This window comes from Amblyomma mixtum, chromosome 9, assembly GCF_055824585.1.
Source record: "Amblyomma mixtum isolate Tamu chromosome 9, ASM5582458v1, whole genome shotgun sequence".
Lineage (NCBI taxonomy): Eukaryota > Metazoa > Arthropoda > Arachnida > Ixodida > Ixodidae > Amblyomma > Amblyomma mixtum.
The window spans coordinates 122,496,387-122,514,051 of record NC_143020.1 but is presented as its reverse complement, the minus strand read 5'-3'; the positions used below and the strand labels follow the sequence as shown (position 1 = coordinate 122,514,051).

Here is a 17,665-nt window from a genome sequence, read left to right as displayed (position 1 = left end):
ACAGCATTCCGGGAAGGTCGACGGAAGGGCGCGCAGTGCATGCAGGCGCGCGAACCGCGTTGTTTTCGGCCGTGACGAATCGCTGCAATTATTTAATTCAGGCAATTGCCTGAATTAGCAATTAATTTCGTTGATGTTTACGCGTGTACACGCGAAGCAAACCCTATATGACAGCCTCAGGTAGTGCGTGGACAAAAGCACCTCTTCGGTGCTAACTTCGTCTGCAGATCGACAGACGAATAATACGTGAAGGGAATGATATCATTAAATCACGTCGAATTACACCAAATGTGAAGCTTCGCAGCTTGCTGTAGCATTCAAATTTGGCACAACTTGTGTTCGCCATGAGATGTCACACCTAACGACGTGGTCAAGCAATAGTACAACTGTTAAACGTCCAGTTAAACCCCCAAGCCTGCTTATCGCGTGAATCCCATTACCAGTTGCGAAACTTACCATAGAAAGAAAAAAAAAAGCTTTTATTAAGACACACATATATAACTGCGCGTGGCGCTGTTATTTATATTTGTCACTCCACTCCTGGTTTTATTAGGAGCATAGGTTGGAGGGAGGCCATGTAGCCATAAGAACGTTCAGCAATTATAACACTGCGCGAAGAAGATAGGGCGAGAAGACGCACACACAAAGCGTACTTTTAGAATTGCTGAATTTATGGACCAAATAGCCCAACATTATGTCTTGAGCCAGATAGAGAGAATGGGTAGGGTCTAATGTTCCTGTAAGGTCTAAAGTATAGTGACTCCAGCAGAAATATCACCACAACAGAGACATGTATCTGCATATGATGTTGGTTGAATGCAGTGTAAGTTGTGAAGATTAGGGTAAATGAGTGTTCGCACGCGTCTTAGGTGGCAGGAGTCCGCGGGGGAAAGTTTAGAGCAGGTGATGTGGCGGGGGGTATACAGACACCGATTTCGACGGACGGTCTAGGCGGGCGGAAAAGTGGGTTGAGACGGGTTAATGTCGGTGTGCACCGCTCGGTAGGTATATTCTCGTGATAATATTGCCATCGAGACCTGCATGTATACTTACTGGGACCCAGGTGATAGCATGATCATGATGGCCGCCCAGAACGCGGAAAGATGTGCCCTGGACAGATCGACCACTCGTGTAGGGTCTGCAGGCGGTTTGGGAGTGTAAAAATGAGGGACCTGTGGTTTTGACGTGATTGACAGCAGCGTAGGCATGTGGGGCTGTGCATACGAAGCCACATCCACATGCATGGCTGTGCCGTACGCGGTGTCTTGGCCGTATCGCCTACGGAGGCTGAGAAGACAGGCCAGATATGGTGGTGGGCCTGGGACTCGTGGTTCATGTGATGATCGAGGGAAAGGGTTCGTGTGGAGGTGGGAGCGGATACCCTAGTAGCACAAAATGTCGCCAGAACGTTATGACAATGTCGCCAATGTTTTATAATGTTGTGCAACATTCCAATGGGCATTGAAAGTTCCTTGGACGTCCCACGGACGTTCAGGATGTCCGCAGGACGTCCAAGAGAGGTTCAGTGCCCATTGGGATACTCCAACGTTACAGCAACATGCCCATAAGTTGGTCAGGATGACACTCTCTGCTAACATTGCAGCCAAATTTTCAGAAATTCGTTAGGATAACATACCATCTGCCATCTTTGGAACAACATCGAGAAGCAACGTTGAGGCAATACAGCCTGATGAACGTTATTATAATGCTTGAATCATAACAATAAAGCAACATTACAATTATATTTCAAGCACAGAGTTCCAGAAGTTTTCCGACTGTTGCTACAGTATACATTTTTTTCAACTAGCAGTACTTTGCAACTGAACCTCTTTGCGCCTGCTATAAATTGCATGCACAGCTCGATTAATATGTCGCAAAGCTTTGTTTATTACCTATTCGCCACTGTCACCCTTGAGACACTCTTCAGGAATGGCTATATAAGCTTGACTCTATGTTATCCGCTCGGAGGTGAGTGTATGAGTTACATGTTGTACTGTATTGTGGAGCTCAAGTGCCGGTCGCTCTCGTTGGTCCTCGAAAAGCGTTATGATATGTTGTGAAGCTTACCAATTGGCAGGCCTGCATGCTTGTGCAGGGTTGCTAAAATTTTCAAGAATGTTACATATGATGTCATGAAACATTGTGGCAACGTTGCAGCAATGTTGTACATATATGTGGACACAACATCGTGGGAAATGTAGCAGCAATGTTTTTCACATATGTTGTCTTGATATTGCCAAAGGAGGACACTAGCCACGTTAATGCAGCCTAAATAGGTAACATTGCTGCAATGTTCCAGCAGCAATCTGTGCTACTAGGGTAGTATAGTGGGGAGGATCCAGGTCAGGGCCAGCTAGGGTCTCATTTGGTGGCTTCCGAGTCGTCTATTCGTGCGGGGTTGGCCCTACCCGCCTTGGTGGAGAGGAGACGATTGCGCCGGGAGTTCGAGACGGCGTCCTGGAATTCCGAAAAAGTGCTATTAACCACGGTGACTCTGCGGTCAAGGCGCCCGTTTCCTGAGCCGGGGTACTCGGGTTCGAATCCGACCGCAGCGCCCACGCGTTTCGATGGAGACGCAAAAATTTAAGGCGCCCGTGTGCTGCGCGATGTCAGTGCACGTTAAAGATCACCAGGGGGTCGAAATTACTCCGGAGGCCTCCACTGCGGCCCCTCTTTCTTCCCTTCACTCCCAGTTATTGCGTCACTTGCTTTCCTCACAACGAATTTTGATTTTTTTTTTAACTATAGAGAAATGAGCCTATTAGTATATGTAAACCATGTACATGTCCACTTGGGGAAGCCCAAAGCTGAATTAAAGAGGGTACGGATAAGGATACAGAGCTAGCGGTGGGATTACGATTCAAAGACTGGTGGAGGGAGAGTGTCGTCTTCGCGCACGCCCTTGCGATTTCCAGATGACTTCAATCATAGGGTCTATGAATAATAATAATAATAAAAACGGCGGTCCGAGGTGGCCAAAATTCGGGTGTTTGCGGATTGCCGCGCCATTCGATCACGTTCGCAAACTTCAAGATTATTGCTAAATACACAACCGCCTGGCAACACTATCAGTGAAACCGATACACATACATGAAAAAAATCCATAGATATAAAGCTATTATGATGAAATCGAGAGTTGGACGAAAACTCGTCTAGTCGGGGATAAACATACTGACAGTGAAGAAAGAACGCCGACCAAAAGGAAAAAAAACAAAAAACAAAACAAAACAAGACGTTTCGACTATAGTTTCGGCTCGCGTACCTGAGCCTTGTTCACAATGAAATGAAACTTCAATGCGAAACTCCTCTCTCGCCCTTGAAACGTGCTGCCGTGCCCTATGCTCCCGGAATAAGCGAGGCTTTAGCGCGCATCATGCGCACCTTCAATGTCCATATCGCCCACGTTCCGACAAGAAAACTGCGTCATGCGTTGGTAAACGTCAAAGACCCCCTTCCCAAGGAAAAATACCGTGGCGTAGTCTAAGGTTCCTTATTCCGTGTACATTGGTGAAACCGGTAACTTCGAGAGGCGGCTAAAAGAACATAGTAACGATGTACGTAACAAAAAAGTGGATTCTAATGCCATTGCCGAGCAGGCAGTATCTGCAGGCCATGACATCGACTGGGTCGGGCACACGTGCTGTCAACCGAAAAGAAGCTACGTCCTCGCCTGAACTTGGAATCATTAATAACCCAAACTACTATTCACACCCTCAACCGTAACGATGGAAATCTTAACCCTGTCTACGCACCATCCCTGCGCCCTCTTTTCAAGCATAGTGAACAAGGCTCCCGTACGGGAGCCGAAACCTCTTGTTTTTTGTTTTTCTTTTGGTCGGCGTTCCTTCTTCACCGTCAGCTATTATGATATAACTGTAAGAGCGCAAAACGAAGAAACAAAAGACGCTTTTTGGAAGATAATGGCGAAACATACGCCAACAGATTTTATTTGCTGTTTCTAGATCATGGAGGAAAAAAATGTTCTAGATAGAGCCGCCATCTGCAAACATCTGGAAAGTTGCTTCTGGGAACGTGGCCTCCGCAATAGAGCAGCCGCGCCGCCGGAGCCAATCTCAGAGGCCACGCTATAGCCACGCTGGGAACATCACTGGGAGAGGGAGTAAGCCGCATTTTGAATCGTAGTTTCCCAATTAGTATTTAAAGAACTTAAAGCTCTCGGAATGAATATTTCAAGTTTAAATTGCGTTGAAACGATGTAAGACGGTTGAAAACCGCTTTCTTTCATTTTTCGAGTCTGCTAGAGGCATGCAAAAAAACACTAATAGCCCTGCTGCTTGCTCACCGCAATGTAGATTTATTTGATCAGGCATTTGTCTTATAACATAACACAATATTAAATAAAAGTTACTAAAAATGAAAGGGTTAGTTGGTTTTTATGCTTTATTATTGAATTTTTGAGTCTAATAAAGTGGTTCTAGTTTATTATTTGAGCGTACTTACAGCGCCACAGTACAAAAACGTGGTGGCCAGAAAATCCGCTTGCTGCTTACAGGCCTTACATGTTATATGCCGTTCACCCTGCAGCGCGCGTGAACTGCTTGTGCTTACGGGCTACGGGTTGGAGTGCCACCAGGCGAAGTTTTCCACGGTTCTATTCTTACATCGCATGTCGGCGGCCAGGACTGCCAGCGCTGGCTCTTCACTAGCACATCATCAGTTTTGGAAGGTAAATTGAAGTGCAGGCACCACTGACGACTGATCATGGCCTTCCATCGGAGGGTCACATTTGTGCGAGGTGTTGATCAGGAGCAACAAGCCATCGCGGCGCACAATTTTCGATCAGCACAAGCCGCTGAGTTATTGAGCGGGGAATGCGCTAAGCGGTTTTACGAAGACGTTGTTTCGCAACCCTCAACGTCGTCCGCTGACACGCACAGGCTTGTGACCTCGGCGGGCGTCAGTCCCGAGTGCAGCAATAACGGGCGCCGACCGTCTCCCACTGGAGCTAGAGCTGTAAAAGTAAGCGAATATTTCACTGCAGCTCAGAGGAACGACGTATCCGAGCTTAGAAGGTGCTTACTTGCGGGCGTCGATGTGGACGCAACAGACGTTTTCGGTTGGACGGCTCTCATGTGCGCCTCTTGCGATGGCGCCGAACGGAGCGTGCGGTACCTTCTGAAGAAAGGGGCCAACAAGCATTTGAAAAACACTCAGGGAAAAATCGCCGTCGAGTTAGCCGCGCGGCGTGGGCATGTGAACGTCGTCGAACTGCTGTGTAAGCCCGAGAAGCTGGACAGAGCCGAGGAAGCTCCCGATGCCGAGAAGATTCGCGAGGCCCCCCGAAGCGATTCAGAGGAGTTTTGCGGCGTCTGCGGCAGGCTGTTCAGTTCCGCCGAGATGAAGGCGCACGAAACGTCCATAGTGCACCAGTTCAACCTTAGGCTGGGTAGGTCGCCCAGCTCGACTCATTACGAGATTCCGGAGAACAACGCGGGATTCCAGATGCTCCTCGGGATGGGCTGGAACAGGGATAGAGGGTTCGGACCTCGGGAGCAGGGACGCAAGTTTCCCGTGAAAACCGTGCTCAAGCGAGATCGCAGCGGACTGGGCGTCGAGTCGTCGGCGCCCAGGGTCACGCATTTTGGCCCTCATGACAGGACCGCGGTTGAAAACTTACGCAGAAAAGAGTCGCGCGAAGGCGCGGCGGGATCGCTGAAGAGGAAGAGGAAATGTGAAGAGGCAAAATTTCGAAGAATGAAAGAAATGGAGATTGAGTTTCGACGATCCTTCCACTAGCGCTCAGGAACAGCAAAAACCGTCTTTTGTAAGTATCGCACTTCTTGCCGTCTGTGGCAAGAGGATAGCTTCTCAACTGTGCAGATAATGTCATGTGGGTATGCTGAAATTGCTGGCAAACATATTTTTATTGGTTTACAGACATTGTGCTACCCTGTGAGTGGTTCTGAATGGGCTATTCAAATATGGTTTCTCTGTTATGCGATAGCATAAGGCACTTGTTGAACCATTTTGTGTTGATGCTGTACATCGAAGTCTAGGCAGTACGTAGTGGAATTTTGGTATACGAGGGGGCCACAATGCCACGTGTGGCACCTGTGCATGTGGTATGAGTTATATGACCAGCCATGAGTCATGACGGAAGTGAAGACATCATCAGGCCAGAAATGACGGATGCTTTCTGTACAGGCATTCCTGCAGTATAATTAACAAAGTTGAGTGCATATCTGTGTGGGGTTCTCACTTGAACGAGTCTGATCAGTGGATATGCTCTGTGGCGGAGTTCAAAATGGGAGGTTACATCCTGCGCTTTTTTTTCTTCCTTTTTTTTTTTCAGAAATGAACCCGGCAACAGCGCGAGTGAAGCAGTTCTTGGCGGACATTGAGTCCACTGCTGAGACGATTCTGGCTGATAAGGAGCAAGTGGTCGAGCTTGACCGACGCCGACAGAAGAACAGAGAAGCCCTCAGGTACAGCTTGTTCTTGTGATGTCATATCTAGATCTTTGTATTATGGTGTTAGGCATGGAGGGCTTGCTCAATGTACAGGTTAAGCAGACAGTAGTCAATAAGTGCCTTAGTTTGCGGTACTGCACACTGCAGTCTGCATAGGTCAGTGGCAAACCACTCCTTTTTCTAGCTATTTGGAAGCCTAGACATCGAAACCTGAAGTCCTCCTATGTGGGATGTACTGAGTCTGAATCCTAGTACCATGGAAGCCCTCTTGTTTTATGTAATGGGCAGAAGCACCGTCTGGTCTTGTCCTTGGCTTTCTCTTGCTCAGTGCACTTGGAGCAGGTGCTTTAACCAAAGAGTTTGATCAGAGATTGGACTTGGGAGTCTTGGTTGCCCTGTGGTCTGTTTTTGCTGGTAGTTCATGATGTGATTCAGCAGTGCAGAGGCAGCGAAGGCACTAGGGGATTCTGCAATGTCGAACCACATCGGGATCCAACAACAAGCCTGCCATGGCATGTTAGAAGATTTCATTTCTTGTAGTTTAGGCCCTCCATATGGTCGTGTTGTTTTTATAGTTCTCTTTTTGGTCAGCAGGCTCAGTTTTGATCAAGCACCAACAGCAGACATTTCGTTCAGCAATTGTTCTTTCAGCATAAAGATGCTGCTCATCTGACATTGGGGTGTTAGGTGTGTCACTACGTCGCAGCAGAGCAAGGATGTACTGTAAGGGTAGTTACTAAGCATGCACTTTTCCTGAATGTCGAACTCCACATTTTTTGGATCTTGTAGTGTTCATCTTCTGAGTTCAGTAAGCCGTAGGTGTAAGGAGCCCTTGAGAGTAAACATGGCGCTTTTCATTATTAGAGCAGCTGCAAAAAATGTGTGACCATTACAGCCAATATTGCTGGTAAGTCTCTTAATTCCTCCCTGCACTGCCCAGAGCTCTGCAAACCATGGAAGAGGATGTCCGTAGGCCCTGGGTCTGCATTGGAAACATGTTCATGAAGATCCCCAAGCAGAGGACCAAGGAACTTCTTGAGCAAGGTGAGCAAACCAAGTTGTAAGGGACTGTCCTAGTTGCGAAACAGCGCAGTCCATTATTCAATGAATGCAGTAGCGGAAGCGGCCCGTCATGATTGTTCTGGTGGTTCAGTGAGCTTGGGTTTGGGATGTGTCAACAACCAAAAAAGGGGTGGTCCATTTGTATAGTTAGGCCAAATGCAAACTGGGTGCGCTTCACTTCGTTTTTCACTTCAATTCCGGTGTTCAGATAGCGCAAAAGGGTTAATGCCCATTTCTGCAGAAGTGGTCATTCTCTGCTTTGCATTCCTAGATCCCTGGGAGTTCTCATACCACTCCTGGCACAGCGGTTAAGTGATGCGCCACTGCTCTGCAATGGCAGGTGCTGCCACTGGGGGGGCTTGTGTGGCCCTGGCTGCTCTTCCCATAGAGTTTCTTACTCTTACCTAGAGGGAAAGCTGGCAGCACGTCTATGGGAGTTTGCATGGAGGCCCCTCGAGACCACTTCAGCCACCATGGGCGCCCAAAGCATCATGGGGTGGTGAGCTACTTGTTGCAGAACTGCAACTTTTGGCCAAAAAATAAGGCTCTTTGATAACTACAAACGTCCTAACATTCAATATCTTGTCTAATGATTGCAACAAACAAGCAGAAAAGCATTTAAGTGCTAAGTTTGCCCAAAATAAGAGACGACTCGCTCTCCTATTGGCCAAGTGATGAACACTAAAAAAACTAATATTTCGTACTTAACAGGCGCATTTTTAAAAGTAAATATGTTTTCAAAAAAAATGTTGTTGCTTAAACACTATATGAGGTTTTTAATGGCATTTCAGAAAAGTGAAACCTTTTATTTGGCGTCGTGTGTCGTCGCGTTTTCACTACTATGGGTTTTGCATACTGCGTTCGCGTGAAAGTCGTCTGCGCGCACACGAACAGCATTTTCGGAATGAGACATCTTAGTAGTGCCACTCCGTGTTCCCGAAAAATTACGACTGTGCCGCAACAAGTAGCTCACCGCCCCATGATGCTTTGAGCGTCCATGGTGGCTGAAATGCAGCGCCGCCAGCTTTCCCTCTAGGTAACAGTAAGAAACTCTATGGCTCTTCCTGAGTGACCTCTTGTGACCAATCATTAGTTGAACTGCTGCCTGCCACGGTGGGCAGGTTTAACAGGCAGGAGTAACTGGATTAACCAAGACGTATGACAATCATCCAATGTCGTTGTCTGGGGGGTTTCTTTAAGGGGCATTTGCCGCTTCTTTCTTGAGTTGTATCCGACCATAGAGGCTCAGATTTCATTGTCTTTGCTGTGAAAAATTGCCTACATGAAATGCAACATGATTGAGTGGGTTGCCAGTCATGTCTTAACTGCCCCGTTGCACCATGCTGGCTGTTTTCTTTGCTGCAACCATAGGGGCCCGATGCTGTCGCATCTTTTCATTCCCAGGCAAGGCAGGCTCACAGTATCTGACTGCCCTTTCAACCCGATGGCTGTGGGGCTTTGATGTCTCGCACTGTCAGCTGCTGAACAGAGGGGAATGCGCACCATTAGCCTGCACATAACTGGAGGGCCCAGGTGTCGACTGTGGCGCTTGATAGATTGTGGCCAACTACGAGTGCCACTGCTTCTTCCGCGGTGTGCATTGCTCAGTTTATGGAACAGGTCCCCCCAGTAAACGATCTTCCTTCAATCTCTGTGCTGTCGCAGCCATTATACGGCACCTTTTGAATCTTTGGGAAAGATGGGCTGCATTTTCAGGGGCATGGCATGTAAGCCCTTGTTTTTCCTCTGCACGCACAACCACTGGCTGGGGCTGCATTGAAAACAGTATCTTGTTGCTGAGAACAAGCACCATCTAGTAACCATAAAAATTGTTTTTTTATCGTAGCTTTATTGTTCTGTTTGCTGTTCTTATCTGTTACAGTTTTCAGGTGATGAAATGGGGAAGCCTAATGCGTTGCTTGGGCATGGTTTGAGCACAATCACCCTTTCACAATGATTTCACAGTAATGCTTCTGACAGCTGTGATACAGTGCATAGAGTTAGGTGGTGCATAAAACTTCACAACAGTGTACCCAGTAAAAATGCCTCACTTTTTGCATTCTCTGTTAACTTCCCAGTGGAAATGGTAATCCTCGGGATGAAGATGGGGTCTTAAGTTAGAATTCTGGGAAAATGACTGGCTGTCCCTTTTTGACACTCAGTTGACTCCTAGGCCAGTGGGACTGAATGATGTGTGTGAAGCTGCAAAAATGTGCAGAGAGTCTCATGGCAGTTGCTTTTGTGGCACCAGATGGGAAGTGAAAATTTCAGCATGAAATCTGAACAGTTCACGAGAGTTGCAGGTTAGGCTTGGGTGATGCTATGGCTTGCAATGCCTGTAGCACTTGTCTTCTTGTGAAATGGTGTTGCTTTGATGACGACCTTTTTCTTTTCTAGAACAAGAAAAGCTGGAAGAGGAGATTTTGTCTCTGCGAAAGAACCTCAAAAAGAATGTCCAGACCCTGCGCGAGATGGAAGGCCGGTCAGAGGTTCAGGGCTTTGGCCTGGAGCCTCTCAACCGGGAAGAGATGCAGGCGATAAGCAAGGTCATCGGACAATCCTGAGTGGTGAGCCATTGTGCACTTCTGCATGAAGGCCACAACAAAGTCGCATATCACATTTTTTTACTCAACATTAAAGCTAGAATGCATGCATTGGTGCTTCGAAGACATTTGTGATGTCAGAAAGTAGCATCAGTTCAGACTGTAAAGGGCACAAGTACAGAGAGAAAAGCGTAAAAAAATGAAGGCTTCTCAAGTACTCCTCCGTGTTGTTCAACATGGCTAGTTTCTGCTCATTCCTGCCTTGCAGAAACTGAGGACGTGTCACTGTAGTTAGCTGGACATATTGGTGCTGGTGCCAAGGTGTACACGTAGTTGAAGTCGGGTGGCAAGATTTTGTACCTCCATATCATGCATAGACCTCATCCATTATTTTTCACAAATAATTTCCAAAATTGGTGCATAGTATGAATTAAAGTTATTCCCCTCACAGCCCATGCGAGATCCATACTTTTACACTGTGTTGTCATTGCGGCCCTCCCCGTATGTTCATTACAGGCAGGCCAGGTGCGAACATGGAGAGGTGGGGGCTTCCCAATCTCTGCTGTCGTCCTTTGGGTCCCAGTGGAGTTGGAAAGCTTTTGCAATAGCTTCTCTTCTTATTCTTATTTCTCTTCTTTCTTTTCTGCATTTGGGTGCGCTGCGAGTCCACTAGTTCTTCTTTCTGCCTTCCCCAATAGTTGCAGCTTGGGGCGGCCACCTCTACGGTGGAGAGGGAAGTGAGAGACGGCACCCCTAGGGTTACTTGTGTTCTTTTTGTTTCACTTCCAGCTTTTGTTTTCAGTTTGTGTTTTTCCCAGGAAAGACAGAAAAACTTAGGGGATTCCTTTTTTTTATTAATTTTCCAACCGTAAGGAAACTAAGTGCAGTGTGCGTGCCTGTAATGTTACTGAGGCTGTGGCAGGCTGTGTTTGCCACCTCATATCTGTTGCTCAGGTTTGCTGTGGCATTTTGGCTCCATAAGCCTGAAGTTGGCTTTTCCGCAGCAGAATAAAATATACTTTGTAGTGCTGAAGCTGACTGTGCGGCCGAGTGGTGGCACTCTTAGAAAACAGGGAAGGAGTCGAGGATGTGAGTATATGTCTTGCAGCTGTGAACTGAGCCGTCATCTGTGTTTCTTTGACTTTTACGCCCTGTGAATAAACACCCTACACATACATATACTTGTGGGCGCTAGGCACGGCCTCACATTTATTGAAGACTGCTTCATGAGAGTTAGGCGCACGATTTGAGCAATTTTTAAAAAAAATTCTGTGAGTGCAAGACTCTATAGTACTTATGCTACACAACTTTCAAACTTAGTTGCTGCAAATTAATACCGGGTGTTTCACCTGAATTACTCTGCAATTTTTAAAAATAAGCTTTTTGAGTTAGGAGAATATATCTTACGGCATAGCATTGTCAGCGGTGTCGCAAATCACAATACAGCTTAAACATGCTAGCTATGGTTAACTAGTGATGAGCAGTTAATCCTTATGCATTGATATGCATGTAGCCCACTATAAGTAATATCTATGTCAGTTTTTATAATTTCAAAAAATTAGTTGTTACCATCTGCTGTGTGGCACAAGAAATATTGGCTACATCGCACCAAAATACATGTGCTTTCTAGAAGCTTGCAGGCAAAGCAACCCCTCCAGTGCATGTAACTCGTCGAAATAGCTAAAATTTGTTGGGCCACAGCGCCGAGGGTAAAAGCGTTTTTCGAAATTGTAAACACTGATATGAATATTACTTATGGTGGGCCACATATATCTAAATGAATAAGGAGACTAGCGGGAATAATTGAAAAGTTTACTACTCAATATTAGTTAACCAGCCTACTACTAGTCAGCATATCTTAGTTGTATTCTGATGCACTACATCACTGACAATGCTGTGTCATAAAAAGTAGACTTCTGACTCCAAAAGCTTGTTTTTAAAAATTGTGGAACATGTTAGGTGAAACACCCTGTGTTGCACTCCCACCGCTGATGTGCATCATTGATCTGCTCTGAACTTTCCATGGGGATGAATACTATACATCTGGCATGTGTGTCGTCATTTAGCATGCTAACTCTCCTGAGAGTAAGCATGAATGCATGCTTAGATTTGGACACATGCCCTTCTCGTCATTTGAGATGCACTGTCATAGACAGTCGGTTGCTTGCTCACGGCCAGCGTAAGCTCTGCTTGTCAGACTCGCAGAAGTGAGCTGTGTTGTGGACGCAATTGTGAAATCACGGGGTATCTTTCATAATTCAGCAGCACTGTTGAGAGCCCAGAAGCTTGCGTGATAGGTAATTTTCGGCAGATTATGGACTTGGTAGTATCTGAGTGAACGTTTCATAGTGAGCGTAGTGCTTTGAGATGAGCTATTAAAATTGCATACTTAATATTTTAATGAGAGCCACCACAGTGCAGCCTACAAAGGAAGGCTATATAGCTTTCTTATGTCATCTTCAGTAAATGACACCGGTCTGCGCTGGTGCTTAATTTGATCTGATAAGTTGCACCAGTTCACTTACAGCTCTATGGGCCCCTGCACACAGCACTGTTTTTGGGTCAAGTCTAGTTTAAGCTTATTGAAGGCGCCATTTGAAACTTTGTGGCATAAAGAAAAATTGCCACAGCCTGGAGTTGGGGCAAAATTTTCTTACATTGTAGAATTTTTGAAATGGCTGCATAGATTATGGCTTTGGCTGCATGCCTGTGCTTGGGTGAATGCTAATAAGTAATCAATTTGTAATTAAAACCCATTCCACATTGGGGATTTCTCCTGAATTGCCTCTGAGATGAATTATCACGAATACTCTTATTTGTGCTGCACATGTGACATTTCACCATTTTTTTTTAACCCTAGGCTCAAGTTTATTTAGTTATTACAGATACCTGCAGCGCCCAAGGGCATTATTGCAGGGGGGGGAAACACAATAACGTCTGCTCATTTGGCCGAAAGGTACACGTAATAACAGAAATACAATCACACAACTAATAGATGAGAAAAAACATGCACTGAAGGAAGACAACCACGCTCCAGAAATAAAATAACACTAATGAAATGAAAAAGACACGCGCAAGACAACTGCGCGCCACGTCACACATCAGATAAAAATGCGCGGAATTGACCTTCCGTGCAGCACTCAGTGACGCCGGCTGGTAGCCTGTTCCACTCATTGATCATCCGTGGAAAGAACGAGGTTTTATAAACATCTGTGCGACACTTAATCTCTCGGATCTTCCACTGATGATCAACTCGTCTAGAAAAAAAATGAGGTTGAAGCAGATACCGGTCTTTGTCAATGCTCAGCTTTCCAAAATAGATGCGATGCATGATTTGTAATCTCAAATGTTTCCTACAGTCTCCGTATCCACAAATATGGACGTGATAAAATGTGCTCAAGTCTGAAAAATCTTGTGTGAAAAGATATAAAGTTGGCGTGCAAAATGAATGCAAGCATCATTTTTTTTTAATGAATAGTGGCCTGTTTTATGAACTGCTGTATCGGAGCTCCAGTAAGCCAATTTTCGTTTGCTTGTTGTGTAAGATAAAAAAAATGCTTTGAAGTGCCTGAAATGCGTTTATTTGTTTAACATTGACTTATTATTTGACAGAAATGAGTCAAAAGATGTATAATTATAATCTTGAAAAAAGTGTTGAGTCACAATATGGATGTATGATGTGCCAGCAGGGACTGCATAAATAATAATCAGGGAAGGCTATATCCTGGCTTACTTCTGACACGAATCAGAAATTGTGAAGATTTTCTCCCCTCTGGATCATAATTTGAGCCTGAAGGGGATGTGAACACCCTACTAATTTGTTCATGGTTATGAAAACTGTTCAAGTGATAGAAAAATAGGGTGAAAATGGTGTTTTTTGTTCCTCGAAGAACCCAGAAAAGCCTGAAAATTTTAAGCCCACCTACTGGTTGTTTTTTTCTGAAAACTTTCACCCGATTTCATTGTGACCTGCATTTCTTGTCTGTGTGTGCCTGTTCGACAGCGCCGTGGTTTGGTTTGGTTCCTGATCCTGACCGTGGTTTGGTTTGGTTCAGGGGCCTCTAGAATTTCGCCTCCATCGAAATTCGACCGCCAAGGCCGGGATCGAACCAGCTTCTTTCGGGTCAGCAGCCGAGCACCATAACCACTGAGCCAGCGCATGAAAGCAGTTCGTTAGCTTCACGTCTGTTAGTGTTGGCACATGCACAACAGGTTTAAAAGAGTGCAGGATAGTGACTGATAGTTCTTGGTGCAATGATGCCATATATTTTTTTTTTTACTAGGTTTGACGAAATACTCTTCAACCTCATCTTTAAGGAGAGCGTTGTCTTTAGTGACAGTTGCTAAAACAGGAAAAAAATTAGGGCAATGTAGGTTAGATCACCAAAAATGAACAGTTAAAACCTTTCTGAAATGGCCTTTTTCTTGCTGGTACTGTGTGCATGGTAGCTCAGTTCAGCTGCTTCTAGTGGCAAAATGCACTTCAGGAGTTTTTCTTGCGCAGGAATCTGATTTACTGCTAATACTCTCTCAGGGGTGGAAATCGAGAACAATCAGGCTCCGCCAAAAATCAAACAGCCCTGCATTGTTTGTCACTAGGAGGTAATAACCATGCTGTACAATCATGCGTACGTTTTATTTGTGTTAATAATAGTATGCATTTTACATCTTCAGTGATAAGTAAAAAGGCGCATTGCATGCTAGATTGGCGGCTGCGACGCAAACAACTATGGCTGAAATGTCTTCTGCCTTCATGGCGTGTCTGGACCCACTGTGTCAAAACCAAAAATCTTTGCTTCTAGCTCTTCTCTCTGGAAGAAAAAGAAGGCACTGACATTATAGAGACATTGAAGATATTGAATTAATGTGCGTGCGTGCTCCCAGGTGTCTGGTCCCCTCTCTAGAAACAAAATGGCATTTGCTGCAGTGACTCAGAAATGTACATTACAGTCGGCCCACTTATAACGGCCGCAGTTATAACAAACGCTCGCTTATTACGAATGAAGGCTAGGGTAAAAATATGTACTAGAGCAATGGCATTGCATCTCGGGTACAACAAGTGTCGCCGCACAATTCTGTTACAGCGAACGAGGAAGTGCTGTAAACTCGGCCCTGGAGTAGAAAACCTCCATTTCTCTCTGGAGCGGAAAGCGACGAGCACAACCAAGCCCCACCCCTTTCTAAATAAAGAATGCAACCATGCAAAAAGCAACAAAACAAAAAATTACTGGCTCTACAGAACGCCGACAAAGCTTTTTGCCACATGCGGCTGTCGAAAATGCATGCCTTGAAAGAAGCTGATGAAAAGTGTCGTAAGCTTTGAGTTATCATCTTTCAATGCCCAAGCGTGGAAGAGCGCGACCAGCTGCCGCTGTGTGTCCTTGGGAAGATGAGCCAGGCGCAGGGCTTTGGAAGCTGCATACTTGTGTGCACGACACAAAGGACTGGACGATGCGCGACATTCTGATCGACGAGTGTGCCACTGAGCATAAATTTGTGACTTGTTTGCCAAGTGGCTTGAAAAAAATTTGGGAGAGCCCGTTCGTACTTGAGAATCGTGTGGCGCATCATGTGTTGCCTTTTCTGCCTGCGGCGACCATGCTATTTTGCCAACGAACGCAATGAGCCAGACCTGCCACTTGACATTGGCATGGTTCACGTGATCGATGTATTCTATCGGCACTCTGTCTCCAGTGCGTACCGATAGCAGTTGGCTGATAAGGTGCTGACGTCTCAGTTCAGGTCACTGTTCTCTACCATGGAATAAGTTCGTATGGAGAGAACTGACTGCGGCGTGTGTGAATCAACAGTTGTTTCCGTAAGGCAAGATTTGTGATCCAAATAACGATGGAGGACTCAGTCGAACATCCACGTTATCGAGCGCATGCTTATTTGGGGCAACGCATCGTCAATGCACCGCTAGCCCCAACTTTATCGCCTGGGATGACTTCGTTGGTGCATGTGAGGAAGTAATAGTATGAAAATAATAGTATTTGAAGTAAAAACACTTTCCCTTTGCCAGGAACCTGCTGATGATGACAAGGAGGCCGACCTACCGATGCCTACCCTGGATACTTCCAACGCAGTTAGTTTTATGTATCGCGTCCCTCAAGCAGCTTGTGGGCGGCGACGCTATCAGTTAGGTGCATGTAACTGTTCTGGGGAGCTTAGAAAGTACCACACACGTGCATAACAGATTTACACTGTGTGACTTTGCGTTTTTGTCTGTAACATGGGAAGTCCACTTAGTACGAACCACGGATACAATGAATGCAGTCCGCGCGACTGCCAGTGTACCCGACGACTTCAAAGGTGTTACGTATCCGTCTTTTGGACATATAAGACAACAATTAGAATTAAAAATTGCTTCATAAGGTAGTTTGACTGATGGAAAGACGCAAAGCTAAACGATTTTTTAAATTAATTTTTCCTGCCAAGATGAGTCTTGTTAAGCTGTACACTCACGTTTGTAAAAATACACAACACCAAGCAGGCCTGTTAGCAAAAGATAAAACACACTGAATGGTTTAATAGTTTGGTAGTGTTCAGCATGCAAAAATATGTTATGTAGATACTTTGTTTTGTTTGCCGGCACTCGAAGCGAGTGGGACACACATGTCCCACTGTCCTACAAAGGGTCAAGTGTTAAAAGCATCTTGGAGACAGCACACACATGAGATCGTGTGCATCACTGTCATGTATATATGTCTGCAGTGTTCTGATTTAATATGCTGATATAATAAGTCACTTAATTTTTGCGTTACATTTTATTCATGATGGAATTAGCGTCAAAAACGAAGACCAAAGTGGGAGAAAGACAAAACACAAGACAACACAAGCAAGTGTTGTCTTCTCTCCCACTTTGGTCCTCATTTTTGGCGCTAACTTCATGAATAAGATTCAACTCGCCCAACTTTCCACCTTGCATCTTATGCGCTGGCACGCAAGAGTAATAATGCATGATGGTGTGCATACATTCGTTTCCCTAAATGTTTCTGCAAGAAAGGAGAAGTTTGGGGTTCAGGGTGCAAGAAGGGACTTCAGGGTGGTAGAATAATCTTGTATTGATACCTGGATAATGTATTTATCCTTGGCTGGCTACGTACCTGGCTCTGATGGAATTCTTTTCTTCTTCTTCCTCTGCAGAGAACAAAGGGGAGTATGCAGAAGCAGAACAGGTTCATGCAGAAGAGGGAGCCCGGTCCGATCGCTGTCTTGTCATCTCTGGAACATGAAAAGGACTGCTTTATTCACTTCATCACCACAAGCACTTTAAATACACATAAACATAAGTTGAATGGGGAGTTTGTGTGAACTTTCTATGGCATTGAAGTGCTTTCATCAGTCAGTGCAGACAACAAAAACTAGTTGCTTGTTCTTTCTTTGTAATCATACGCAAGACAATCACAGCCGTAAATTCCTCATGGAATTTCAGAAATCAGTTGCGTGTTCTTTCTTGGTAATCGTATGCAGAACAATCGTAAACTTAAATTCCTCATTGATTTTGCCTGCGGGAGATAAGTTGTTTTTGAATTTCCTTTCTTATGCTGTTCTGGATTCAGCCTCAGCAGCTGAAGAGTGGTTGTGATGTGAAAGTTTAGTTTAGCTCATTTGAGCCGCGTGAAAACA

At 45.4% G+C, this 17,665-nt stretch overlaps 3 protein-coding genes across 4 annotated transcripts in view; 2 read left to right on the top strand and 1 right to left on the bottom strand.

Annotated features, from left to right (window-relative positions):
• Nucleotides 1–4,680: 4,680 nt before the first annotated feature.
• Nucleotides 4,681–5,757, top strand: LOC149331051 (G patch domain and ankyrin repeat-containing protein 1 homolog). The gene has a single exon (XM_089561794.1). It carries the CDS (start codon nucleotides 4,723–4,725, stop codon nucleotides 5,755–5,757), a length of 1,035 nt encoding a protein of 344 aa, XP_089417920.1. The 5' UTR covers nucleotides 4,681–4,722.
• Nucleotides 5,758–6,315: 558 nt separating this feature from the next.
• Nucleotides 6,316–17,336, top strand: Pdrg1 (Pdrg1 prefoldin-like subunit). Of its 2 annotated transcripts, none has more exons than XM_089561803.1 (4): nucleotides 6,316–6,446; nucleotides 7,372–7,475; nucleotides 9,891–10,060; nucleotides 17,183–17,336. In XM_089561803.1, the coding sequence occupies exons 1-3, from the start codon at nucleotides 6,316–6,318 to the stop codon at nucleotides 10,055–10,057; spliced, it is 402 nt and encodes a 133-aa protein (XP_089417929.1). In that variant the 3' UTR covers nucleotides 10,058–10,060; nucleotides 17,183–17,336. The 2 variants fall into 2 exon arrangements, with proteins under 2 accessions (XP_089417929.1, XP_089417930.1); XM_089561804.1 differs by lacking the exon at nucleotides 17,183–17,336 and adding an exon at nucleotides 16,059–17,159.
• The window catches only part of LOC149331049 (hapless 2), a 45,073-nt gene continuing 44,464 nt past the window's right edge, over nucleotides 17,057–17,665 (bottom strand). Inside the window, 2 exon segments of the mRNA XM_089559546.1 lie at nucleotides 17,057–17,122; nucleotides 17,125–17,260. Of these exon segments, the coding sequence (XP_089415672.1) occupies nucleotides 17,057–17,122; nucleotides 17,125–17,260 (202 nt within the window).